The sequence below is a fragment of the Cryptomeria japonica genome, chromosome 3 (assembly GCF_030272615.1).
Source record: "Cryptomeria japonica chromosome 3, Sugi_1.0, whole genome shotgun sequence".
NCBI classification, from domain to species: Eukaryota; Viridiplantae; Streptophyta; class Pinopsida; order Cupressales; family Cupressaceae; genus Cryptomeria; species Cryptomeria japonica.
In genome coordinates this window covers 343,818,108-343,832,214 of record NC_081407.1, presented here as the reverse complement: position 1 = coordinate 343,832,214, position 14,107 = coordinate 343,818,108, and the positions used below count along the sequence as shown (strand labels likewise).

The 14,107-nt window shown below is 34.0% G+C and overlaps 1 protein-coding gene across 1 annotated transcript; it reads right to left on the bottom strand.

Annotated features, from left to right (window-relative positions):
- Window positions 1-4,719: 4,719 nt before the first annotated feature.
- LOC131874628 (uncharacterized) lies at window positions 4,720-8,927 on the bottom strand. The gene is made up of 3 exons (XM_059218312.1): window positions 8,700-8,927; window positions 8,295-8,599; window positions 4,720-8,195 (listed from the first exon to the last, which is right to left on the bottom strand). The coding sequence occupies exons 1-3, from the start codon at window positions 8,796-8,798 to the stop codon at window positions 7,964-7,966; spliced, it is 636 nt and encodes a 211-aa protein (XP_059074295.1). The 5' UTR covers window positions 8,799-8,927; the 3' UTR covers window positions 4,720-7,963.
- Between the last annotated feature and the right edge of the window lie 5,180 nt (window positions 8,928-14,107).

Here is a 14,107-nt window from a genome sequence, read left to right as displayed (position 1 = left end):
CCACTTCATCCTTCAAGACATTTCCTTATGAGGTGAGCAAGATTGTAACTTCTTGCGTTCCTTTTGTAGTCACTGAGGATATTGTTGTAGTCTTAGGGGTTGAGGTAGATGCTCCTATAGGTGCATCAATCACTTTGTCGTTTATTTCCTGTATTTACAATGAGATTGTGAAATTGTCAAAAACCCAACCAAAATATGAAACTCTTTCTAAGCAGCCAGTAGTATGAAGATCCAAGACATTCTTGAATACATCATTGTTCAAGTTGCAGCAGTCAACAAAAATGAAGGTCGAACAATAAAGAGAAAGATTGTTTGACAATATCCATACTTTTAATTTTTTTTGTTTTGATTCTGATTATGTTCGTTCCATCTTTGTGATTGATTCCTAGGAAGAAGTGTCTAGAGGATGTTACATGTAACAGAGACAGTTCATCTTAAGTTTTAGTGACCAAAGTATCTACAATGCTACAAATGAAGAGGACAACCATTGAGTAAAGGTTAATGACCAATCATAATAAAGTTCTAATCATAGTGTTTAAAGAAAATAAAACACAATAAAAAATCATTAATTGTTACATTATGAAAATGAAAATCTCTAATTAATTTTACCTGTTCATCTGAGGTAGGCCCTGCACTCTCCAACAATGCCCTTTCCCATAACTGAATTTGTACAAGTATTTCTTGTCTGGTTGGAACATTTTCAGGAGTATCTGGTAGGAGCCTTAGTATTCTTGATTGTGAATCTATGAGACTCCTCAAGGAAACTTGTTCGGTTGTTGGTGGGAGAATTTTGACTGAACCCACATCAGGAACATTAGTGTTTGTTGGAGTAATCCTTGAAATATCCTATAAGGCATAGATATAAATATTAGGATGGTATAATAGGTGACAATAACGTAATCAAACCCACACAAACATATGATTTAATCTTACGTCTGGCATAATAGTAGATGTAGTGGAGGGCACAGCTGGATCCTTCATGCCAACAAGATTCATGCTCGATGGAGTTACTTTCGAGATTGCCTGCACTCCACAAACACAAATTAGCATAATATAATAGGGAACATAAGATAATTTAGCATACAAAAGACAAATTTCAAGCTTACCTCATGCACCATCATAGTAAGTTGTTGCCCTTGTCCATTTTTTAACATATCAATCAAAGCATTTAAGATCGGAAGATCCCCCATAGCAAAATTGGTAGCATCCATGACCACATTCTTAAAAAAATAGAAAATGACATAAAAATAAGAAAATATTGATTAGAGAACATATGCGTATAGCACCCATGGCCACTAGAAAAAGTTTTGTATACTCTAAAATTTTTGAAAATACAGAAAAAGACAATCATAATCACAGTCATAATCCATGGAAGAATGCTATGAGATATATATGTAGATTTTTGGTGCTCTTCTATCCTTATCCACATTAAACGACCATAGAAAAACATAAATAAACCATAGAAACAAAAGACATTTGTAAAATATGGTCTCCCAAGAAGCATTCTGCCTTAGAGCCTTGAAAATCATAAACCGCCAAATGGTTTATTCAACAGACCTCTAAAGAGAACAAAGAACAATGGTAATTGCCTTCAAAAGATCCATGTCAAACATTGTCAACCTACTAGCGTGCTGAATTGAAATTTTGAAAAATAAACACACCTAACCAATGCTTTGGAATGTAAAAGCGACAAATATAGCACCCATTATAGATTTTCTTGCTAAGTAATTTGAGCAGATTTTTATAGGGCAATGTTGTTGATAGTGACTGTGAAAGGACTGTGAACAGTCCAAAATCATTGTTTCAATGCTTCATGAATAGTCATTATAATGGATCAAGGTAGAAAATCATCTATACTACCTATGAGTTGATCATACACACTACACATAAAAGGACATAACATCTGCAATGGTAACAAACCTTTGATCACTGTCCACACACCATAAGTGTAGCATTCTAAGAAATCCCAGCCAACTTCATAAAAACAAGGTCTCACTAGAAGTTAGTTAAAAGATCTCATTTCATTAATATCATTTACTTATTTATTAAATGCTCTTACAGATTTTATCAATTTTTTCAGGTTAAAAAAAACAAACATTTTCATTATGGTGCATTCTACTTGTTGCAGATAAAGGTTGATTGAAAGCATTAGTGGATACCTATTCTAGCAATTCATCTATTCTAATTTTGATTCTGATGTAAATATGGAGGCCTAGGGATTAGACTCGGGGAAAAAGATAGTGAAGGCCCTATTTTTTGGGTGATATTAGACTTTGTGTTTTCTTAGGGCTTCTGTATTTTGAGTTTCTTTTTGATAGTGTCTATAGAAACCCTATCCCCCTACCCAATTCTCCCTACCATTATGCTTTGATGTACGTTCATACCCTATTCAAAGCTCCCGTTTTGGCATAGCAAGGGAGGACACAAGCAAATGTTGCTGAAATCTGCCTTTACACCTATCAATTGCGTTTAGTTAGAAGTTTCTAAAGATTTTTCAACAAATTCTTTTTATGCGTATTCTGCAAACCCACGTTTTGTCTATGCTTTGATGGATGTCCATACCCTATTTTTCAAAGCTTCTATTTTGTCACCGACAGGGAGGATGTTGGCAAAGGTTGTGCAATTTGGTTTCACACCTACTGATTGCATTTGCTTGAAATTTTCTAAAGCCTTTTCAATGAATCCATTATGTGCATATCGTGCAATCATGGCATTCAATAAGATCACATTTCTTCTACTCATTTTGTCAAACAGTTAGCATGCCCTATCGATGCTCCGACTTTTTGCCTACATGTCTACCACAACTTTTCAAACTGCTTGATAGTCAGTAGTTCTCCGCATTAACATACATACCCTATTTTTCAAAGTTTCTATTTTATAATCCTCAAAAGTATTTTCAGGTTATTCAACAGCATATCTTTCTTCCAAAGAGTTAAGCATCATTAAAATATCCTTCCAATAATGTGAGTGAATGTCTTGCAAAATAAGGTTTTGTGCTTTCAAAATTTCAAGCTTCAAACTATCAATATGCCTTTTCAGGACTGTTTGTTGACACATGGACCTCAGATATGATAATGTCATCCTTACTATTATACATGTCCTTTATTTAGGTGAATCTGTTATGTATTTGGATGAATCAATAAGGCTATGGTTCAGGCCCTGGAGTCCAACAATTATCTATCACTACTACTAATATGTTATGCACAAATACATCAAATTTCTTATGACCCATATATCTGTAGGTCTGTGCCTTTGAAGACATCATCTACACCTACAAATATTCATGGTATCATTTCGACAACAAACGACAAACGGTATGAAAAGCTGTCAAATTTTTGTTTAGTATTTAAATCTTAATTTTGAGTATAAAACAACAAACTATTAGGTCTTTACATTGGCCGTGAGATAACTGCATCTCCACAGCCATGCCATCTGAATAGATAGCCATACTGTTGGACTTGGTTAAATTACCGTATAACTCCCAAGTCAAAGACAAATTTTAGAAGTTAAAAATTCATGCCATCTGGATAGAAAACCATATGTTGGAGGGAGACAAACTGATACAAAAATGTTTTACTGATTAGGGGGACTTGCCATCAGCAGCAAAATGCTAGCTGCTATTTAATGATCCCTAGTCCAATAGTGCAATGAAAAATTTGAAGGCACTAGGTTGGCTGTACATATCATTCAATAACCATTGTACTATGTCCCAGTTCATTTTGGTCTAGGTTTAGCCATGGTTCATTTCTACAACAAACAACTGATGCTCCATGAATTGTTGTTGCCTTACATGCTTCTTAAGTTTATATTGAGCATAGTTGCAATTCTCGTCACGAGGCACACCCTAGAAAACTATAAGGTGCAACAAAACATATTGACATCTTTCTGCATCTAAAACAATTCAAAATTATATCTTTTTATTGTATACTGTAGAGGTGTATACAAAGTGTTATTGAGATTGTTGGGCCAGAAGCCATTTTTTGAACACCAACCCATAGCCATTTTCTAAGCTCCAGGCTATCCACTATGACCTATATAATTGTTGGTTTGTGAACAACTAGAAAATATCAAAGCAAAATGATCTTCCATCTATTGATTCATCCAATACAACCCCTTCCGCCATACAAGTGTCCTCTTCTGTTAACTTTAAGAGTTTTTACTTAGTTTTTCAGTCAATGTTCTTCTCAACAGAGGCAAACTCTAGCAGAACTGATCTAGACTTATGCAAGGGAGGGCAAACTTCCAATTACTAGCCTTCTTCATCTATAAAGGAAAGGCAAGAGTGTGAATGATTTATTAATTCCATTTTTTGAGATAGAGCAATTTTTAGACTTCTTTTTTTTCCCCACTTGTTAATTTTTATTATTTTATTGCACGATGAAATTCTGATTTTTAAACAAAAGCAAATATTGTTAGATGAATTGACAATGTAATTGTGCTTTTGTCTTTTATGCTATCTTTTGCATGGGGCAATCTTCTAGTTTCCACACACTTACTACTCAAGGTGAGTAATGAATTCTTAAAACATCCTCACTACCAATTAGTTTTGTTTCTTTATCTACTGAAATCAATAGTAAAACAATATTGCAAGTGAGTTGTATGAAATAAGATAGCATTCATAGAGATCAGACTAAGAACCATAAAAGTCATAGTGTAGCAATCAAAGACATAGAGATCATTGAAGTGATCATGGTGATCAAACAATGTCATCCTCAGATGAAATTTCCTCATTTGGTGGCATAAATACCTCATCAGTAATGGGCCCTAAATCTACAAATAAATTAATACTAGAATTTTTATGGTCTTCATCACCTTCAACTACAGGCAAATTAAAATCAATAAATTCATCATCTTCATGGACTTGATGCCCATGCGGTTGCTCATGTCCTTCGAACACTTCAATAAACTCATCATGATCTTCATCCTGGTCACATGCATCATTGACAATAAAATTTTCATCATCTCCATCTATGCTATTTTCATCATCAAGGAGGACTTCTGCATCTTCATTGTCTTCAACATATGTTACTCTTCTTCCTCTTGGATCATAATCAATAACAAATGACCAACCAGGTTGTTCTAAATTTGGAATGAGAAATATCTGGTCACATTGATTTGGAAACACATAAGGTTCAGAAGTGGCTTCAAACCTAGATGTATTAATCATATGGAATCCATTGTTGTGCATAAAGATAGTTTTTTCTTCACCCACTTTGATAAGCTTGTACCATTCAACATGAAAAATAACTTTCTTGAAAGACATAAAATCAAGCTCTATAATATCCTCCAGCACTCCATAATAGCAAAGTGTGCTTGTGATTGGCTGTCTATCATTTGCATGTGAACAACATTCCACCTCAAATGATGCTGAATCTCCACAATCATAAGTTTGCCTCTTTTCATCAACCTTTTTGATGCGAAAGTGATGACCAAAATTCCACATTCCTTTGTAATATGTTACCTAAATTCATATAAATATTAGATAATTAGATCTGAGAATACAAAAGTTAAAAGACAATTTACTAAATATCTCCAATATGTTACTATATATGTATCACCTTCCCATTTATAGATCCTTTCACGAAATTCAATTGTTGTTGTGTCACTCTATTTCTCCCTTTTGTTGCCTCATGTTCAATATTGATCTTTAGCCAATTCCATGAGCATCTCTCTGGCCAATTTCTTTTATGGCTTGCGGGCAATCCTCGAACAATGTTTTGACCATCTATATTATATATATTGGCCCATGCCTTTTCATCCTCTATTTTCTTTTGTTCAGCGTACTTCTCCATCCATTTCAACATAAAGTCGGAATTGTATGCAACATACAAATGTAATGCTTCCCACTCCTTAGCATCTATGAAGAAAAATAGAATTATTCAATAAATTAATAATTATTTAAAAGCATGTATTATAAAATTTAAGATAAAAACAACTACTTCCAGTATTTTTGTATGCCTTTTATCCTCTTTGAAGTCCCATGACCCTCTAATTTTTCTCCTTCAAATGATTGAGGTTGGTTATAATTCCATAATCGCAGAGCTTCAAGATGCAATTGAGGTAAGTACTCACTCAGATGAACCATTGCTTGGAAAACCATGTACCCCTCAGCCATGGACCCTTCTAGTCGAGCCTTTTGCCTAACAAATTGTTTTAAAACCTTCATATATCTCTCCACAAGCCACATTGTTCGAATATGAATAGGACCACACTGTTCAATCTCTTCTACTAGGTGTACAAGGTAGTGCTCTTGAGAATTGAAAAAGCTTGGAGGGAAGCACCTTTGAATATCACACATCAAAAGTGAAATATTCATTTTCCAATACTTCAAGTCATCCAGATGTATCTCTTTAGATGAGACCCACCTACAAGTATTAGCATGTATTACAATAAAGACTTATGATTACTTCAAAACTATAAGTCATGGAAGAGTAGGAATGATTGATTCAAACTACCTCAAATATTTGGATAGTTTGTAAATAGTTAACCTAACATCATGATCAAAAGTGCTTGGTATTGCTGCAGACAACACATACTGCATGACCATTAACAAATAACAATGTTAAAAATATACATGAATTGATATTATCACTAGCATATATAAATTTATAATTATGTTTCCAACAAATCAAAAGTACTACAAAATTACCTTTATCCAATTGTGCCAATCATGTGTTTTTAGGCCCGAGAACTCTGATCCATCTCTCGTGAATAAGATTTTTAATGTTGTGCCAAAGCCAGAAGGAAACCTTATGCTTTTCATTGTATCAATGATGTTTTCTTTCTCCTTTGATGTAAAAGTCCACGGAGCATGATTATATGAGTTGTTTTCATGCAACCACATGTTCGGCATGACATTGGCAACTTGGAGGTCCTTTCATAACTTTATTTGTGCTTCAAGGTTAGTTCCATTTAGATGTTTCCACAAGAACTCTACCACATTTTTCCCGATGTGCATAGTATCAAAGAGGTGGGCTATTGGCAAGTTCTCATAATAGTCTAATTTGTAAAAAATAGAGAGTCTTTTCATTCCTGGTGGAAAGCTCGTCCCTTCTTTTCTACCATACAGTGCTTTCCACCTAGTAGGGTTCATCCTTCTTGGCTTCCTCATTTCCACTTCCTTTCCATTGAATTTATTTTTCTCACGCACTCGATAGCGATGATTTTGTGGTAAGAATTGTCTATACTTATCATATACAGTTTTATTGAGATCCTTTGACTACCTATACAACATTTTTGGCCCACATGATGGACAACCATGTTTCCCCTTTGTTTGTAGACCTGAAATAAGAATGGAAACCACATTTACTAAAGGGTACAATGGACAGAATAATTAAAAATGTAATTTACAATATATTACCACAACAAATAGAGAGCCCCAGGGCATCATGAATTGTCCAGATAAGCATAGCATGAAAGAGGAAGTTTCTATCATTGATCAGTCTTGATACATCAAGCATATTTACACCATCCCATAATTCATGAAGCTCATCAATGAGGGGCTCCATGTATACATCCATATCATTTACCTGATACTTCCCTAAGTAAACAAAAAGTTTTTTGTCAGGGTTTTAATTGAATTAAAATATTTTAATATAATCTTCAAGAAATCATTACATTCATATATTCTAGTACTTGGTATGATAAGAGTTAACATTGCATGCTCCTTTTTCATTGCCATCCAGGGGGGGAGATTGTTGTTAATAATTAAAAGTAGCCAAACAGAATATGTTGTTCTAAGATCTCGAAAAGGATTTACACCATCCATTGCCAAAGAAATTCTTGCATTTCTTGGTTCATTTCTTAAATGTGGCCATTTTTCCTCAATCTCTTTCCAATGTTTGCTATCCGCGGCCATACGCATGACACCATCTTGGCTCCTCCCATGTGCATGATAATCCATATATTTTGCCAACTCCTTGCATTTGAACATCCTCTCGAACCTTGGCTTTAGTGGAATGTGTCATAGTACTTTATAAGGAACCTTCTTGGATACTTGATCTTGACGATATCTACCTGTGTGACACACTGGGCATTGCTGCAAATTTGCATTCCTTCCATAGTACAATATATGGTCATTTGGACATGCATCATATGTATTGTACTCCATTCCAATATCTTTCATTACTAAGGATACTTCTCTATGTGAATGAGGTAGCTTATTGTCCTTTGGAAGTATTTTGTTTGCCAAAAGCCTATATGATGCAACAAATGATTTTTATAAGATAACTATACATATTATTAAAAAAAATAAGACATCGAGAGCATTAATTTATATGAATATCGAATCCTACCTTAATATATCAGTAAAGCATGTATTTGTCAATCCATGTGTAACCTTCAAATTCAACAACAACATAAGTGTTGCCAATATAGAAGTATCTGCATTTGAGAAAACAGGTGTCCTAGCCAACTGAGCTAGGGGGGAATCAATAACATCCTCAAAAGATGTGTAGAAGTCTTTGATGAATTCATCAACACCAACCTCATTTATCTGCGAAGTGGCTTCATCCATAACCATGTCTTGTTCTTCATCTTGAGAGTGGCTATCATCGGTTACATCCGTTGGTTCTTCGGGAATATTGTGAACTGGAAGCGGCTTTTTATCAAAAAACCAATTGAAATGATCAATAGAAATGTATTGAATAATGTGAACCTTTATTTATTATAAGAATAATAATTTGTTAATTATAGTGTACCTCTTCTATATAAACCCCATAGTTCAATCTATGGATACCAACAAGTCGTCGCTTCTTTAGTTTCCTATTTTGGCACCTATTGCAAGTGCAATATATCATTTCGTTGAAGTATTCATTTGTCCTTGGAGTAGGTCTTGCTGCTCCCTCATCTGAATATTCAGATGACGATGATGTGTTATTTCCCTGAATGCACCATGTACTATCAACAATAAGAGTACAACTTATAACTCACGTATTACTTCTTTTTTGAAGAGAACATGACTCTTAGGTGCAAGATATGTTACAACTTAAGAAATTCGAAACTTTGAAAACATGGCTTTAAGGTGAGATACACAAAACTGGAAATAACTTCTCTTGGGCTTGGGTAGTGAGACTCTAAAGTAGACCTCGTCGTATCGATGCTTATATTGTTAAACATAAATAATAGCAGGTCAATAGTCAAAAGCCAATACTAATGAAATCAAGTAAGGAACAACCTACATTAACAGTATCAGGGCACACTTGGAGCAAGAGGACAGGTATCCTATGTTCTCTCGATGAAATCTGATCTAAAAAAGAATGTCTACCAAGTATCATGTGAAACATGAAAAACCACACACACACACACACATATACAACTACACATGCACATTTATGAAGTTGTTAAGAACCTATTACCAAAGCCTTTTGTCATCTATACAATGGAAAGAAGGATACTTTCTCTTGAACAACGTTCGATATAGAATAATGAAGGCATGATACAAACTAGCCTATCAAACTATAATGAGAATGTATTCCTACCGCCTATCTAAGAAGGGTTAGAAGGCTCAAAACTTGTTGAACCCATTACTAGCTGATCTAGACAAGTTGGTGCATAAACATGTCTTAAGGGATAATTGGATACAAATCCATTCCAAACATACAAACAAGTAGCTCAATGCTAGAGTAGCTCAGTAGCATATTGGGAGTGATTGGTAAAAGAATTGGATAGATTCTACAGCAATAACATGTACAATTCAAGAAACACTTTTAATGAAGGAATAATAGGTTTCCAAATAGAGTTAGACATGGGGTTGCTACAGAATGTTCAAGATGGTATAGGAAATTTCAATGTAGGCTTTGCTACAGAATGTTCAAGAGTTAGACATTTTGCTGGAACTTTTTTCCTGGGATCCAAACTCTATGGGGTGAATCTTTGTTGTAATCAATTGTGTGATTGCTAACTCTCATTTCCTAGCAATTTATTAGGTTAATATTGCTTAGATAACTCCCGTCATTCATGTTGTCCATTTAGATCATTGTTGATAAACTATTGTATGGAGATTGTATGGAATCTCCATCATAGTTTACAGTTTTGGGTCTCAGAGCAGTAAAGTTGTCAAAGTTTTCAGAATAACCAAAAAGTCATAGTAATGACAGTTATCACAAGGCCCTTAAGTCATCAAAACACAATAAAGAGCAAGATCTCTGTAACAATGTGCATGGTATAATCAACATAGTCTCATCTCAAGAGATACAATCTTCCCAACATAAAAAATGATATGAAATATTATTCTATGTACTACCTAATTAATCCTAGGTTAGTGTTTCATTTCATTAAAATGATACTACAAGTAAAAAAAAAACATAAATAACTGGTCAGCCATTTCGTATAAACACCAGAAAAATAGCCGAGTAGAATTGTTGAGGTAGAATAACCTAAAATATGTGGATTTAAATTTAATTAGAGAATTAGTAGCAAAATATAGAGAAAATACAGATAACACCTATTATCTTTGTCAAACAGCCTAAGTAATGATTATATGACACATAAGTAAACCAATTCCTTTACCCAAGCACACACATCAACATGATTTACAAAGACCACAGATAGAATTAAGCTAAATTCAAATACACAATTTAACACCAGTAATCAACTACGTGTAAATTATTCGAAAATAAAACATTTAGTTATTAGAGAATATGATATATATTTTCTTACACATTAGGGGTAGCTACAAAGCTAGCATTTTAAAAGATCCGATGTCATACTCCATAGACAAACACATTTTGGAAATTATAAATTCATGCCGATTGAGCTTTGAGAATGCATGGGTGTACCGTGAACCCTTTGTGCAACATATGTTGTCGGTGTTGCTAGTAACTCTATTGGGGAAATTTGTATATTTGTTCATGGTGTTGAAATAAATGAGCAAAATCCTCAAACAAAAACTAGCACTTGACCATATTTTTTTCTGAATTTGAATGATGATAAATGAATTAGATAATTTTTTTCTGAAAACCTGCCATGATAAAAAAAGTGTTTGCAACAAGGTGAAATGAGCATTAAATGATAATTCCATCAAAGTTAGGTGTAAAATGTTTGGATAAAAGATCTAAAAAACATGTATCTAAAATAAAAAATAGCATTATTAGGCATGTCAAAGGCAATAATAGCAATAATATAGGTTTTAGCATCCAATTGTCATCTTCAATGATACAAGTAGCATGCATCTTTCGTCATATCTAAATGACCATAAACTAGAGCATAGGAACATTCTACACAATTTCAACATATAACTATTTCTGCATCAAGTTTTGAACTTCCATGATTGTTACCAGTTTTTTTCCCTTTCAGGATTAAATTGGCCTCACCTAAAGACTTAGTCATTTTTTTAGGAGTTAATTGTAAAAATATTAAATCAAAGGAGGTTTTGATTTATTAAAAAAGTGTTCCAATTGACAACTTCTTCCTTTATAGTCAAATACTTTTAAAAGATAAATGTAAAAGTGGGATTTACTTATTTTATATTGTTAAAATAAATAAGACATTATAAAGCATTATAATGCTTTATTTATTGAGACAGAGAAAATAAGCTCTCAAAGGCCTTGTTTTACGTAATAAATCAAAGGCCTTGTTTTACGTAATAAATCAAGAGAATAAACGATCATGCATAGTTTTGGAGGAAAATAGATAAGGAGAAGGGAAAAGGCTAAAGTCATGCAAAGAAAAAGAAAGAGAATCCATGCATTGTGATGGAATTAAAGAAAACAAGAAATGCAGTAAATATCAATGATGACAGCGAAGATCATTCATGACACAAATCATAGGGGTATTAAATGATTGTAAAGGAAGTCAAAAGCATAATAACAACAGTGGGGTTCCAGACTTGTGAAAAGACACAATAGTCATAGTGGAACAACCTTTCAAATTATTTTCAAAGAGTCTTATGACACTGAAGGTTTTGATGTAGTCAATGATGAGGAGACCTAACACAGTCAAGATGCTATGAAAGGCTTTCAAAGAGGAGTCTATTTTCAATCATACTATCAAGATAACCATCATGATATGTGATTATTCTCACAAAGGTATAGCAGATGCTTGTGAAAAGAACACTTAATGATTATCAATCAAAGAGTTTGTGTTACCATAAAATCCAGTGCTCATGGATAAAATCATAGGAGTCAAGGCATATGAAAAATGATCCAAATCAAGATAGAAACATGAATCGAGGGAGATGTCATAGACCTACAATAGCAGCAAAATCTAAGACTACAGTCACAAACGATAACAAAGGAGCAGCCCTAGATAACATTGGAGCAGCTAACCCAAGGAGGGCTTCAAAACAATAGGTTGCAGTCCTAGAGAAAATTATAGAACACTAAGATCATATAGATCTCAGACCATAAAGGGACTTCTTGTAGTGAAAGAATATAAAAGTTTCAAAATCATGGCATCAAGTATCAAAACAATACCAAAATAGTTAGAACAGATTCAAGACAGTGAGATGAACGAATACACAGTCAGCAAGTAGAAAATCCAGCTGAAAAGAGCAGTCAATGTCTTAGTTGCAGTTACTTAGCAGCCCAAGACTTCAATTTGGGGTTAAGGAAGTAAGAGTTTTCTGAAAAATATGAAATGCAAAGTAAGAATCATCAACAAAACTACAGTCTTCGTGGCAGAATATCAGTCCATAACACAATGAAAGGAAGACAGTGAAATATAGTCATCATGAGCATATTAGGTAGCCAAAGAACTAAAAGTATAGTCTATAGGGATTTCATAACAGTGATCCTAAGAAGCCAAGATATAGGGCACAAAATGTTTTTATCAGTTAATACCTTACGTCAAGGTATAAAGCTACAAAAAAATTGAAAACTCTAAGAACAGTGATTCCAAAGAATATAGTATGAACAAGGTTATAGCAGCATTCCAACATTCTATTGAACATTTTCAGTCACACCATGAAGGTATAAATGCCTGTTCAATTATCATGAGTAATAAAAATCACAAGGAAAAATGGAGGTTGTATTCACAATCAAAAGCATGATACAACAGTTATACATTAATACAGGTGAAGAGCTAAAGGATTTGCAGTCATAACACTGTCAAGACATAGGTTGAATAAAGATCTTCTACTATCAAAGGTTAGCATACAACACACAGTAAAAGAACAACCTAAAGTCAAAGTTGCAGCTCTATCATAACACTTATGATCAAGGTTTAAGATAGGTCCATCTAAAATGATAGTACCAAATATGAGGTCACATGATTGATATCATAGTCATGGTGACTATTAAAGAGCATACAAAAGACAGTGGTCACTTACAGGTAGTTTCAAAGCCATACAAATAAACTTGACCTTCACAACAAAAATAGTAGCATGGGTACCACAGAAGCTCACAACCTCAAACCATCCTTCAAAGAAGCCATCAAACATTCAACTCATAGTCATGCTAACTAGGGATTTGGAAGTATCAGTCATTAGGCCAAATGGAGGATCACAACCTCAAACCATGGCATGAGTAATACATGAAGACAAGGTTCTTTTATTGATGAACAATGAAGCAATAAAACAGCAATCCAAGCACCCAAGTTAAATACCATAGAAGAATTTAATATTGGATAGGGGCTCATCATTTTTTGTATATAAGATCCCGCCATAGAGAACAATAGTCTCACAGAGATATTGCAGTCAGGAAGGTAATCAAAAGTGAGCATGGATTAGTCATGACTGGGTGTATTGGAGTGTTTAAAGAGTTTGTATTGACAAACAGAGCCATTTACTGTCAAATAAGATCAGTGTTGGATACAATAGACCCAGACAAAAATAAAGGCCCCAAATGCCATTAAGGTCACCAAATTACTACTCAGGATACTCATTGAAGCATTTTGTGATAATACTTTCAGAACAGTACATGATACGAAAGGACAATGCTATAGTGATAGAAAAAGCAAATCATAGCATGATTCAATACACTAAAGACAGATATTTGAAGGCAAGGTATGATCAGTTACAACAAGTTGATAAAGACATTCATGGTAGCACTCAAGGCTTGAAGACTTATAAATGGAATCCATGATCTTGGATAACTTTCGTAAAAAAAAGAAACTACAAAAGATTACATGAGAGAACAGTCCTTTACGGTTTGAATCAAACCTTACAATG

Coding starts and splice junctions, on each gene's coding strand:
- LOC131874628 (XM_059218312.1), bottom strand. CDS start 8,798: ATGATATATTGCACTTGCAATAGGTGCCAAAATAGGAAACTAAAGAAG. Junction 8,600..8,699: donor ATGGGGTTTATATAGAAGAG/GTACACTATAAT, acceptor TTTGATAAAAAG/CCGCTTCCAGTTCACAATAT. Junction 8,196..8,294: donor TGCTTTACTGATATATTAAG/GTAGGATTCGAT, acceptor TGCATCATATAG/GCTTTTGGCAAACAAAATAC.